Source organism: Periplaneta americana, chromosome 10 (genome assembly GCF_040183065.1).
Source record: "Periplaneta americana isolate PAMFEO1 chromosome 10, P.americana_PAMFEO1_priV1, whole genome shotgun sequence".
Taxonomy (NCBI): Eukaryota; Metazoa; Arthropoda; class Insecta; order Blattodea; family Blattidae; genus Periplaneta; species Periplaneta americana.
This window is the reverse complement of record NC_091126.1, coordinates 13010358-13022328: the sequence shown is the minus strand read 5'-3', so window position 1 is coordinate 13022328 and position 11971 is coordinate 13010358. Positions and strand designations below refer to the sequence as shown.

General features: G+C 36.1%; 1 protein-coding gene across 31 annotated transcripts in view; it reads left to right on the top strand.

Moving 5' to 3' along the window:
• Positions 1 to 11971, top strand: part of LOC138707444 (titin homolog) — a 421318-nt gene that overhangs the window by 369249 nt on the left and 40098 nt on the right. For all 31 annotated transcript variants that reach the window (XM_069836869.1, XM_069836871.1, XM_069836899.1 and 28 more), the window contains 3 exons: positions 3243 to 3402; positions 5747 to 5916; positions 9174 to 9434. In XM_069836869.1, coding sequence (XP_069692970.1) covers positions 3243 to 3402; positions 5747 to 5916; positions 9174 to 9434 — 591 coding nt within the window. The remainder of the gene's footprint in view (positions 1 to 3242; positions 3403 to 5746; positions 5917 to 9173; positions 9435 to 11971) is intronic.

Genomic DNA, 11971 nt, shown 5'->3' with positions numbered 1-11971 from the left:
AATTCATACCATGAAAGATTTTCGTAAATTTAGTGAATAATATTTACATTTTCGTAATTTCCTCCATAGTCCTGTATTTAAAACGCTAGGTAGTGGATCAGCAGTTGAGTAATTTAAGTCTGGTTGTCAAAAACGAGGTTTTAAGGGGCAAGGAAACTCCTTGTAATGGCTGTTTATGAAAATATATGAGTAGTGGAGGTCTCGTGTTATAGATTTACATACTTTATACACTCCAATCTCGTATTCTGATGCGAGATGAGTCACAGTTTCTCTTTCCCCAAACCACTCGGCTGTCTACACTCTTTCGATACTTAGCACAACAAAATTAATTTTGACACCTGTAGAAGACATTTTATGTAGAAGTTATACAGAAGTTATACACATGTTTGAACAATAGACCATACTGTGTAAGGGGAAAGTCTTGTAATAGCTATCTCTTGAAAAAATAACATGCTAATACAATTTACAGTAACGTACTTCACGTATTTCTGCAGAAAAAAAGCGAGAGAAAGATAGACGGATAATCCACCAATCGGTTAATAGAGTGACGGATAATCGGGGTTTTACTGTATTTGTAAAAATTAACAATAAGAGGCTAAATGGCTATTGTTTTTTACGTAAATAATATAATATGGTTGTGGAAGCCAGCTATAATGGCTGGAGGGATCATCGTGCTAACCACACGATACCTCCATTCTGGTTGGATGATCGTTCACCTCTGCTTCGGCATGTGGACGTGAGACCAGCAGCTAGCTGGTTGGTCTGGGCCTTTCAAGGGCGTGTGGCACCACGGATTATGTATTATTATGGATTATGTATTCTAGGGAAGTTCATAAATACTTCAGAAGTGTTGTGTTTCAATTCTTTATGTGGAAGGTGTTCGTATTCAAACACTATTAAAAATATTTTAAACAGTGAGAAATTAAGTTGTTTCAAACTTGCTTTATGTGACTTAACGTATATGGCGACATGGTGGAAATGTGCATAATTTTTAATATTCGTCTGTTGAATAATTCTTTTTACTCAGAGATCTGCTTTACTCTGAAAAACTTTCAGTTGTGTGATCTTTCATACCTTGGCTTCAGAACATGTTGACACTTACGATGAAAGAGTAATGGAATGGAGAAAAATTCTCTCCGGCGCCAGGATTTGAACCCGGGTTTTCAGCTCTACATGCTGACGCTTTATCCACTAAGCCACACCGGATTCCACCCCGGCATCGGAAGAATCGTCTCAGTTTTAAGTTCCAACTCTTGGGTTCCCTCTAGTGGCTGCCCTCTGCACTACGTCATAGATATCTATGAACCTAGGACCGAAGTCCACACATGTGATGAGGTGCACTCATAATGAGTGACTAGTTGGCCGGGATCCGACGGAATAAGCGCCGTCTTAAATCACGAAGTGATTTACGCATATCATATATATTATTATAATGTACCGAAGTACATATGATATTTCCATGCAGATATTCTGAGTCATCATACGATGAAAGAGTAATGGAACGGAGAAAAATTCTCTCCAGCGCCGGGATTTGAACCTGGGTTTTTCAGCTCTATGTGCTGACGCTTTATCCATAAAGCCACACCGGATTCCACCCCGGCGTCGGAAGAATCGTCTCAGTTTTAAGTTCCAACTCTTGGGTTCCCTCTAGTGACGTAGTGCAGAGGGCGGCCACTAGAGGGAACCCAAGAGTTGGAACTTAAAACTGAGACAATTCTTCCGATGCCGGGGTGGAATCCGGTGTGGCTTAGTGGATAAAGTGCCAGCACGTAGAGCTGAAAACCTGGGTTCAAATCCCTGCACCGGAGAGAATTTTTCTCCGTTCCATTACTCTTTCATCTTATGATGATGCAGAATATCTGCATGGAAATATCATATGTACTTCGGTACATTATAATAATATATATGTTGACACTTGTTAAATCACCGAATGATTCTGTAGGCCTAAAGCTTTAAATAATGTGTATCTGTCCTATGGAGTGAACTCACTACTGTGATGATGTGTACCAGTGTAATAGAGAACGAATAGTGTTTTTGTCCTGTAATTAACAATATGTCATAATACTTGTTAAGTTCTAATAATTTGTAACATTCTGTTTTGCTACTTGGATTGATCTTAGGGAAAAGATCTGAATTGTTAATGTAACCTTACTCCCATTTTGTAACATGTTCAACCCTCGGTAAACTCCAAGCCCTGGACGCATATCTCAAGTGTGATAGGAGTGAAGTTAGAGCAGGGTACCAATGTTTTAATTTTTTTGTTGTGTTATACCATATGTAAAGATCCATTTCCAGGTTTGAATGAAAATACAGATTGATTATTTTTGATATGAATACATTTTTATGTCATTTCATCACTATGTTATCCATCATTTGGACTTGGTCTCATTTTCTAAACTGTTGGATGGATAATGTTTATATTCAATGCTTATTTATCTGAGAAATGAGATTGCACCGGAGTTGGTAGAGCAGCTGGCTACGGACTGGAAGGTCCGGGGTTCGATCCCAGGTGGCGACAGGATTTTTTTCTCGTTGCCAAACTTTCAGAACGGCCCCGAGGTTCACTCAGCCTCCTACAAAACTGAGTACCGGGTCTTTTCCGGGGGTAAAAGGCGGCCAGAGCGTGGTGCCGACCACACCACCTCATTCTAGTGCCGAGGTCATGGAAAGCATGGGGCTCTACCTCCATGCCCCCCAAATGCCTTCATGGCATGTTACAGGGATACCTTTACCTTTACCTTTTACAATTAGGGAAAAATGGCTTTGATTGGTACTGTATTATGAGCACCATGTTTGCCATTTTTTTTTTTTTTTTTTTAATAACAAAAATTCTGCTGAAATAATTCCCAGGTCGGAAAAATCTAAAGCCAAATGTTATGGCAGTTCAACAGAACTCTTTAATTAATCAACTTCTAATGTTACTGTTTAAACATGTATAGATGTTACTGTTGAAATGTGAATAGTTTACGTAATTTTGCATTATTAAAACAGCCATTATAGACAGAATTCATAACTTTTTATGCACTTTATATAATTTGTGAGAGAGATTTTCGTAAAACTAACTACCAGTATATACTGCTAGCAGTTTATTGCTTTACAATGACGAATTACTATATGTGAAACGTGCATTATACTATTCATTAATAAAGGGTTTCTTGCATACTTCATTCTTTCTTTTTATTTTAAAAATACTTTTATTTAAATTCCATAATTAATTTACGGCTTTTGCATTAATTTGTCAGGCGAACTCCCCAGAACGTGAAATCTACAGGGATCCAGATGTTATACGAAGTGAAGACAAGTTGGAAGATGATGAAGTTATGAAGACGAACACGGCCAAGAAGATGCTCTCTATTTTCAGACAACTAGAAGAGAATGCAACTAAGGAGGAAGTACCTGAAGGTAAACTTTACATCGTAGAAGGTAGTCTCAGTTTATTTTAAGGAGACAACAGTGCAAACCCGAATATGAAAATTTATTGAAACTGAAGTATTGGTTGTAATTTATGGCTAGTTGATATCTGTCTGAATATCAGAATTAAGACTTCTAGTAGAAAGAGTAATGTCTATGTAAGTGTCATAGATTTTGAACTACATTCCTTTCATTAAGTACTGTTATATAGGTAATTAGCAGCAATTTTGGTTTCCAATGGCATGCTAGTAACTATATCCATGTACAGAGCGTTTGCCTACGGGTGGAGCCAGGAAAGCGGCCTGCCTGCGATGTCGCTTGCGGGAATCGTCTATCCGTAAGCTTCTGCTTTCTATACTATACTCTGTAGGGTTTTAATTTTAAAAGTTTAGCAGCAGTAAAGACTGACGTTTTTGAAACACTGACTTCCTGTGAAACACGTGCGTGTAAATGATGCACTGATTTCATCAATTTTTTCTTCTGTCAATACTCTTTGTTTTTGCTTAGGAATTGTAGCATTTATCGACCCTGTTGTCCTTAATTTGTTAACAAGATGTCTAACAGTTTCTCTACCCTGAATTGGAGCACCCGAATATTTCACTTCAAATTGCCTACGCACCTCTCTACATGACTCTGTTTTCACATATGCATCATACATAAAAACTCTCTGTTCAAGCGTGAATTTTGCGTTTTGCATTGTTAACAAATTTTACACACACGCTGAATATTTAAGAAACTGTGTCAAGGAACTGCAGTGTGCGTGTTAAATACTGCATACTGCAACATCTGGCTCACAACTGATAACTTGTCGACCTTGATGTCCTTGATTGTCGAGTGTGTCTCAACAACTGCGCGCACAAAGCGGCGTATCAGTACATGCCGCTTTCCTGGCCTCACCATAGGCGAACGCTCTGTATATTCATATATGAGGCCTCGCCGTCGTCATTGAATAAACATTGACTATAAATATCTATTAATTTTGAGAAAAATTCCTTCCGGTACCGAATGAATACGAAGGAGAAGAGTTTGGCTGGCACCGTGGATCATGTCCCGGTATAGCTCAGTTGGAAAGAGTGCTCAGTGCACAGAGCTGAGAGGTCCTGAGCTCAATTCCCGGTACCAGAATCAAGAATCTGCAACAACTAGAAACAAAAACGGCAATGACCTTATTTAGGTCAGCTATAGCACCAATAGCAACCTACGGACTAAATATCATATGGGGAAACTTAACAATCAGCGACATGGGAAAAATTGAACGCATCAAATCATCCTTCATAAAAAGAGTACTAGGAGTAGGGAGAACTACACTGCTCTTCACGTCACATGACTCACATAACTGCCATTTAAAATTGTCATAAGGTTACAAAAACTTTTAGTATTTTTTACGCTGTTATGTATTACTGCATTACAATAATTATGAATTGTTTAATGTACATAACCGTATTCAGTACTAAAAATAAACATTGTATGTATTTCAAAACTTTATTTTTAAATATCTATATGGAAATTACTAAATTTCAACATGGAAAAAAAATGTTTGTGCAGTAGAGTGTGTCTTTACATAACCTATAAACGTATTTTCAAATAATCCAGCAAAATCAGTTATCCAGCACTGGCTTTGTCCCACAGTTGCCAGATACAAGGAATTCTACTGTATTTGGTTTCAAGAAATTATAGTTTACAGGAAAATGTTTAACGTTCATTTCCTGTAAATTATATTTTCATGAACAATTTCTCTGATAACTGAAAAACTATCCAACATTCTGTAATGAAATTTTTTGTGTGTATTTATGCATGTCATAGCTATTAAATTATGCAAAATCACTTCTCTATCTTGGATAGATGTTCTGATAAAAATAAATTAATTAAAAAAAATTGTCAAATATCAGTATATTGTTTTAACACAATCTAAAAATATTATTTATTAAGAAATGTAGTTGAAAGAGCATGATATTGTAAAGATGAGTTTCAGTAATAAAATAAAAGAGAGAGAACATGAAAAAGTTGAAAAGTGTATGAGTTAAGAGGGAAATGTTTCATCACTGCACAGTGAACTGCCACCATTTTGGATTTTGAAAAAGTATATAAATAATTTTTTTTTATTGTGAAAATGTTTTTTGCATATAGCAGAAGGACAGTGTTTTACACCTACTAATTATCATTATTGTAAAAGTTACAGTAATGGAGCAAAAAAAAAAAATGTTGAATATTTCCAAAATTTTACTGCTGTAAGCTGTATCTAACCCCTTAACTACATGAAATAAAATAATTTAGTAAAAAAGAACTTAGTGCTCAGATAAGAAAACTGTATATTTATTAAACCTTATTGGTGCAGGACCAAAACCCTTGAAGCGCTTCACACCTCCACCAGATTACACTAGAGATTCAGAGACTTCAGAGGAAGAAACAGAATCAGAGGAGGAGGAGGAAGAGGAGGAAGAAGACGATGCAGACCCCAATATTGTTAGGGCTTCTGACAAGATTGAAGATGAGTTTCTAAAACAGGTGAGTGGTGCACCAGGTTTATGAAATAATATATTAAAGAGTAGTGGAGTAATTTCCATAAATATGCATTGTGCTTCTGTCATAGTCACCTTTTAAAATTGCTAGCATGATCAACATCAACACCACTACTATGCAGTGGCGGACGGTGGGTTTGAAGGTGAGGAGGCAAAGACGTGACTGATGAGAGTTTGCATTTTATGTATTAAAAATATAGAGCCTCTCATGTATCTCATTACCAAGCCCTGAAGTATGTATTCAGCATGAAATGAAAGTAATTCTATATACTGATATTTACATTTTTAAAATTTATTATTAGGATAATTCTTAAAATATGCAGATGTGTTAAAATGCTAATTGTAAAAGTAATTAAAATTTCTTTGTAGGCCAGGCGATCGTTTTTGATGACTCCACAAAGATTGGAAAATTAAATGGAAAAGTATAGAGCGAGTTTCTCGCCATTTTCTCCTTCACCCTCACATCTCTCAAAGCTTCCTCATTCCTTGTTGCATACTGTACTGTCCATTGCAAATCACTATTGACACTTGAAAAACACACGTACTATATAAACTTTTGTCAATTTGTTAATAATATCAGCAATTTAGTGCAGTACACATTTCAGTCTGGGAGTTACTCGATACGTGGTCAGTTTCCTTCATCTTCAGAGTTCACATCACTCAAATGCTTTGATTCATCTTCATCATTATTATCACTACAATCTCCAATTATTATTCTGTTTATAAATTTCTTGAGGTAACTGAGATAAGATGTTAGTTGCTTTCGAACTCAGTGAGTTTTAATTAGAACTCTTTTGGTGCTTTTCTTCTTTTTCAAAGAAAAACACATGCTCTTTCTTGACTACAGCCCTCAAACTGGTTCTTCTACCTTTAAACTGTTTATTATCCCTCAGTTTGACAAGTAATATAGGGAATGTGGGAACAGTGCCTTGTTGTAGACAGGAATTATGGATTGTTTGTCTAGTAACGTAATTGTCGAAGTTACCAAATTCAGCTATAGGTTCAGGTACTTTGTGAGACTTTCCAGGAGTCCTGAATGATATTCCTTTTTCTTTGTTTTTCCCTCTGCAGTAACCTTTGATTAGTTTTCAAGGGCATTCAAGTAGCTGTTGTCACTGCGTTCTATATTCTGGCATTGCAATTTCATTACGTTTTCCTGCTTTTAATTTCATATAATTGTAATTGTTCCAAACAACTTTCTGGACTTCATTATGCAAAGTTTTTTATTTTAATTAAGATGCAACAAGAGCCATAATTATGTTTGCAATCGCAAAAACACATAATATAAAAGGAAGTAATGCTGTGAGTTGTATAAGCAGCATGAACTGTACATGGCACATTCACAACAGCACTCCTTCAAGGTTTAATTGATGCTGTAGGCTCAATTGCCAATAAACAATTATAAATACCGTGCTATCCGAACAACTCAGGTTCACTGGAGAGCCAAAGCAATCGCCCACGCGAATTTCAGACTCCAAAAACGATCGGCTGATCCATAACCAGGTAGGCACTTGTGCTTTTACAACACTTTTCACCATGTAAGTCACTAATACAACTGTGTCAAGTCAAACGGGAAGAATCAAAGACGAAGGACAAACAGTGTAATAATTTGAGTCTCTGATGATGTAAATCATTGTTTTCTTTCTCAGTGGTGGGCACTACATCATCCACCATTCACTCAAGCATTCTCCCTCTAGGAGTAACGCAACATAATTTTTAGATAATTTTGCTGCCATAGTATTGCATTTGGTGTACCATGGAAGGTGATCTATATAGCTCGTGTTGGTGGTGGTTAGTGAAGAAATGGTGAAATGCCAATGGGCGAAATGGAAATATTTTGCGAAAAACTATTACAGAGACTGCTTTTGTCCCCAACACAAATTCTACTTGGACCCACCGGGATTCAAGCCCAGATTACCAGCTGATACTCTTAACCATTCATCTAATGTGCCTGTAGTTCATTGCCCAAATATTGAAAAAAGAGATAAATACTTTTTGTATTGTATATTTTAGAACAGCATGCCTGTCAGCATTTCAGCAGTCATTACGATTTTATATATTGGGTACAGAAAACGTGAAGATATTGATGTAGGGACCTTGTAAGTGAAAAAGTTTCTGCTCTGTCAAAATTGAATATCACAGCTATTGATGCTATCAACTGGTCAGGTCGTAAAATTCGTAAACACTTAAGAAATGACGCATTCCAAACTTGGACAAACCATACCTTGCGTGGTAAAGGGGTTATTGTTTATAGTGATCTCCCCAAGGCTAACTCATGGGTAAGCAATCGAAAGGGCCTATCTTCCTCAGAATGGACCAATGCTTTAAAAATGTCAAGCAATATTTCGGCGGTTCGTGCAATACCGGGCAGAACTCTAAGCACAACCCACTGCCGTCATCCAGACTGTAGCGAGCTTGAAACACTTGGACAATGCCCCAAAGGCAAGCTGCTGATCAATGTTAGACATCATCGTGTACGACATGCTTTGGCGATATCGTTAAAAACTTTAAATTGGGAGATTCATGAGGAAGTACATTGTGTATCATCAGATGGTTCTTTTAGACGGGCAGACATTATTGCTATCAACGGACGCTTAAAACGGGCTCTTGTTCTTGACCCTACTATCCGTTTCGAAAGAAATCTAAATCAGGCCACCGAAGTTGATATTGAGAAGAAGTGCATATATGAACCTTGTCTGCCGTATCTTTCTCAAAAGTACAACGTCCCTCTTAAACAATGGTCCGTCATTGGTTTGCTGTTTGGCAGTAGAGGTTCAATCACAAAATTCACATGGAATTATCTTAAGGAACTTCACATTCCTTTTGATTATGTAATGTCTATTCTTATAAATATTATCAAGGATTCTCTTCAAATATTACATCATCGTCTCTATTTCAATTAATCAACTTACATTTGCCTTCAACAATTAACTTTCTTTTTTCCTTAATGTATCACATCACATTATATTGTACATGTTTATTGTATTCAGGACCCTTGTGGTCACTCAAAATTCTTTGAGCTGATGTCTATAATTTAGAAATTTATTTTTCATGAAATTAAATTAAAAAATAAGCAGAAAATATATTAATGGTTTTGGTTCCATATACTATCTGTTACCGTCTTGTAAATCAAAGACATTTAATGCTCTTTCACCATGTATTTGCAAATATCCGAGTCTATGTGTATGCATGTGCTTGTGTAAAAAAGTGGCCATTTCTCACTTTTCACTATATTTGCTTCAGGCACAGAATGCAGCCAGGGCAAAGGCTCTGAGAGCGAAGTTCGAGCGTTGGGAAGAAAAGGAGAACAGAGCCAATGCAAATGCAGCAACAAATGCCAGCCATGCTGTTGGCAACTTGAACGGTTCTCTGGAACTCGATCAGTCATCTGAACATGCCAGCATCGATACTACCAAGTCACTCCGAGCCCGATTTGAATCGCTGAAGAATGAGGCGCAACAACCGAAAGAGAGGGCACCACGACCCAAAGTCAACAGATTTGTTGTGAGTACAATTCCTTTCTGATATTTGTACGATTCTGCTCCTCTTACTAGTACTATTTGGCTGACAGTGAGTGCAATGATGCAAAAGTGTGTTCTTTTGAATATGCTAGAGTATTTGTTAGGATTACAAACCTTGTCTGTATGTCTAATTGCAAGAGAGGCTTCTACCCTTCCATTAGGTGTGAATCTTGTGCGTCTCCAAACTTTAAGCTGAACTTCACCGGCCAAGAGCAAGTGCACGGTTGTAGAATGTTATGGTAATTTTGACTGTTCTAGCAGATGCTCTTCAGCCGGAAATAAAATATGGACGCATAATGATTGGTATTGTGTTACAATACTGAATCTATTAAATATTCGTATATTGTTAAATTTATTTACTGTACTACATTCATTGTAATGACATTGCAGCACAAACAAAGCACTTTTTGTGAAAGTTTTGGCCTCCTTGCTGTAGGTCGATAATCCAATTTGTTACCTGCAATGAAATTAAGTTATTTTGGTGAAACTTCCGCAACTGTTGTTGAATAAATTATCGAGTTTATGCTTCAGAAAAATTACATTTTTTTTTTTTTTTACTAGTTCATGTAAGGTAAATCCGTACTGCAATATGCATTTCGAAACTTGATGTGAATGTCAGTGACACATTCTGAAAAGATTGTTTCAAAATTTACGTTCGATATGTATTATATGTGCAGTCTGTAGTCTGTTACCATTTTTGATAACATTTTGGTAACAGTAATATTTGATTGTTATTTGACCTGTGTTTATTTGCTGTTTGATTGTCGACTTGCATGAAAATTGTAGTTCTGTGCAAGATTCTCTTACATTTCAGTCTTTAATACCTATAATTGAGACGAGTTTAAGAATCGGTGTCTTGTACACACCCTATCTGCATGAGTGGTGCAGACTGAAGGTGTTGAAGTTTGCATGAGAGAGTGCAAGTGCATTTGCTTTTTGTTCAGTCCACAAGATGATGTCGCATGTGGATACCGAGGATCTGTTGTATGCTGAACTTGAGTCATAATAATGTAGTTGTCTGTACACGTACAAAGATGGGCAGAGTATTGTTTCGAAATTTTGAATGTTAGTACCTCTGTAAGAAGCTGGTTTTCTAAAGTCAGTAGAGTAAATACAGTAAGATTTTTAAGTACAGGTTCTATTTTAAAATTAAAAATTTGCTTTTATTTTAAGTCACAATAATGTTGTTTATCTCAAACGAAGTCTAATCAATGTTGCATAATTCTGTGGCTCCAAGGCAAAATGTGATATGTCACTTCTTGCAGTTTTTGAGGAGCTAGCATTTACAGTTTGAAAGACCGTATAAAATCATAGGAATCATGTTTCGTTACAATGGGTTAGAGAGAAAAATAATATAAATATGCATGTCGTCTTTTGCCACAATAAAGATAGCATCGCCAAAAATTACTCATCACCTTTTGCCTTGAAACCACAAAATTTTTAATAATTGGCATTTTTGAAGTAAAAATGCAATATCAATAATGAAAATGGGCAAAGAAAGAAAGGGGAAAAATGAAGGAGGAAGCTAGAATTAATAGGCTACAACGGTATGTTTTACTTTTGATTGTTCTCAGTGATCAAGTTGATATCATTAAATTGAGTGTAGCAGTAGTAGTAGTAGTAGTAGCAGCACAGTTTAGTATATACAGTTGCGAAACTCAATACTTACTAAATATGCAAACATAGACAGTTGAAATATGCATCCATAGATAGTTGCTAGCCACCAGGATCGCTACTATCGCCTCATCACAGACTCTTTCCCTAGCAGATGATAAAATGTATTGTACTTTTGATACCGTGTTCTTTTGAAAAATTAACACCTTTGTTCCACTATTGAAATACGAAATACATAAGGTTTATATATTATTTTCATAAAGTATATATTATATTTTATAAACTCACCTTCCTGGATCTTTAGGAAGGATAACTCTGACCTCTTTTTCTTAGAATTTATAGTTCAACAAACGTCTCCTTGTCCCATATTATTATTCAAATTACTGTATTTTAGCCATTTACAGTTATTACAACCGATAACGAACATTTCACAGTTTACACAACTTTTCACAACAATGCGAAATACGGCACAGTCAATGCCTTTTCGATCTAGACCAGGCCGTAATATATGTTCGGGTTTTCTATTTCAGTGTATGGAGCTCAGTGAATTATTATATTATAACTTTATTGCGTATCATAGCTAAGTTTTATTTAGTGTAACGTGTCCATAAGTTCCCTTTACTTCTTGTTGCATAATATGTTGCAGAAACAATTACAAAAAACTGTGTTATTTTAATGTGAAGAGAATTTTACATGTTAACATAATCTTTTCGCATCAATATTTTAAGTTTAGAATGGAAGCTGTTTTGAGGTTTAATAAAAAAGAATTTATATTGTGATTTTAATATAGCACATCTACCTTCCTTGATAAAGACAGAAAATTTATCATACCACTCTTATGAAATTAGTGTACGTACAATTGTTACTTCGTCTCTTAAGTAGTAGATAAATACAATAATTTAATAC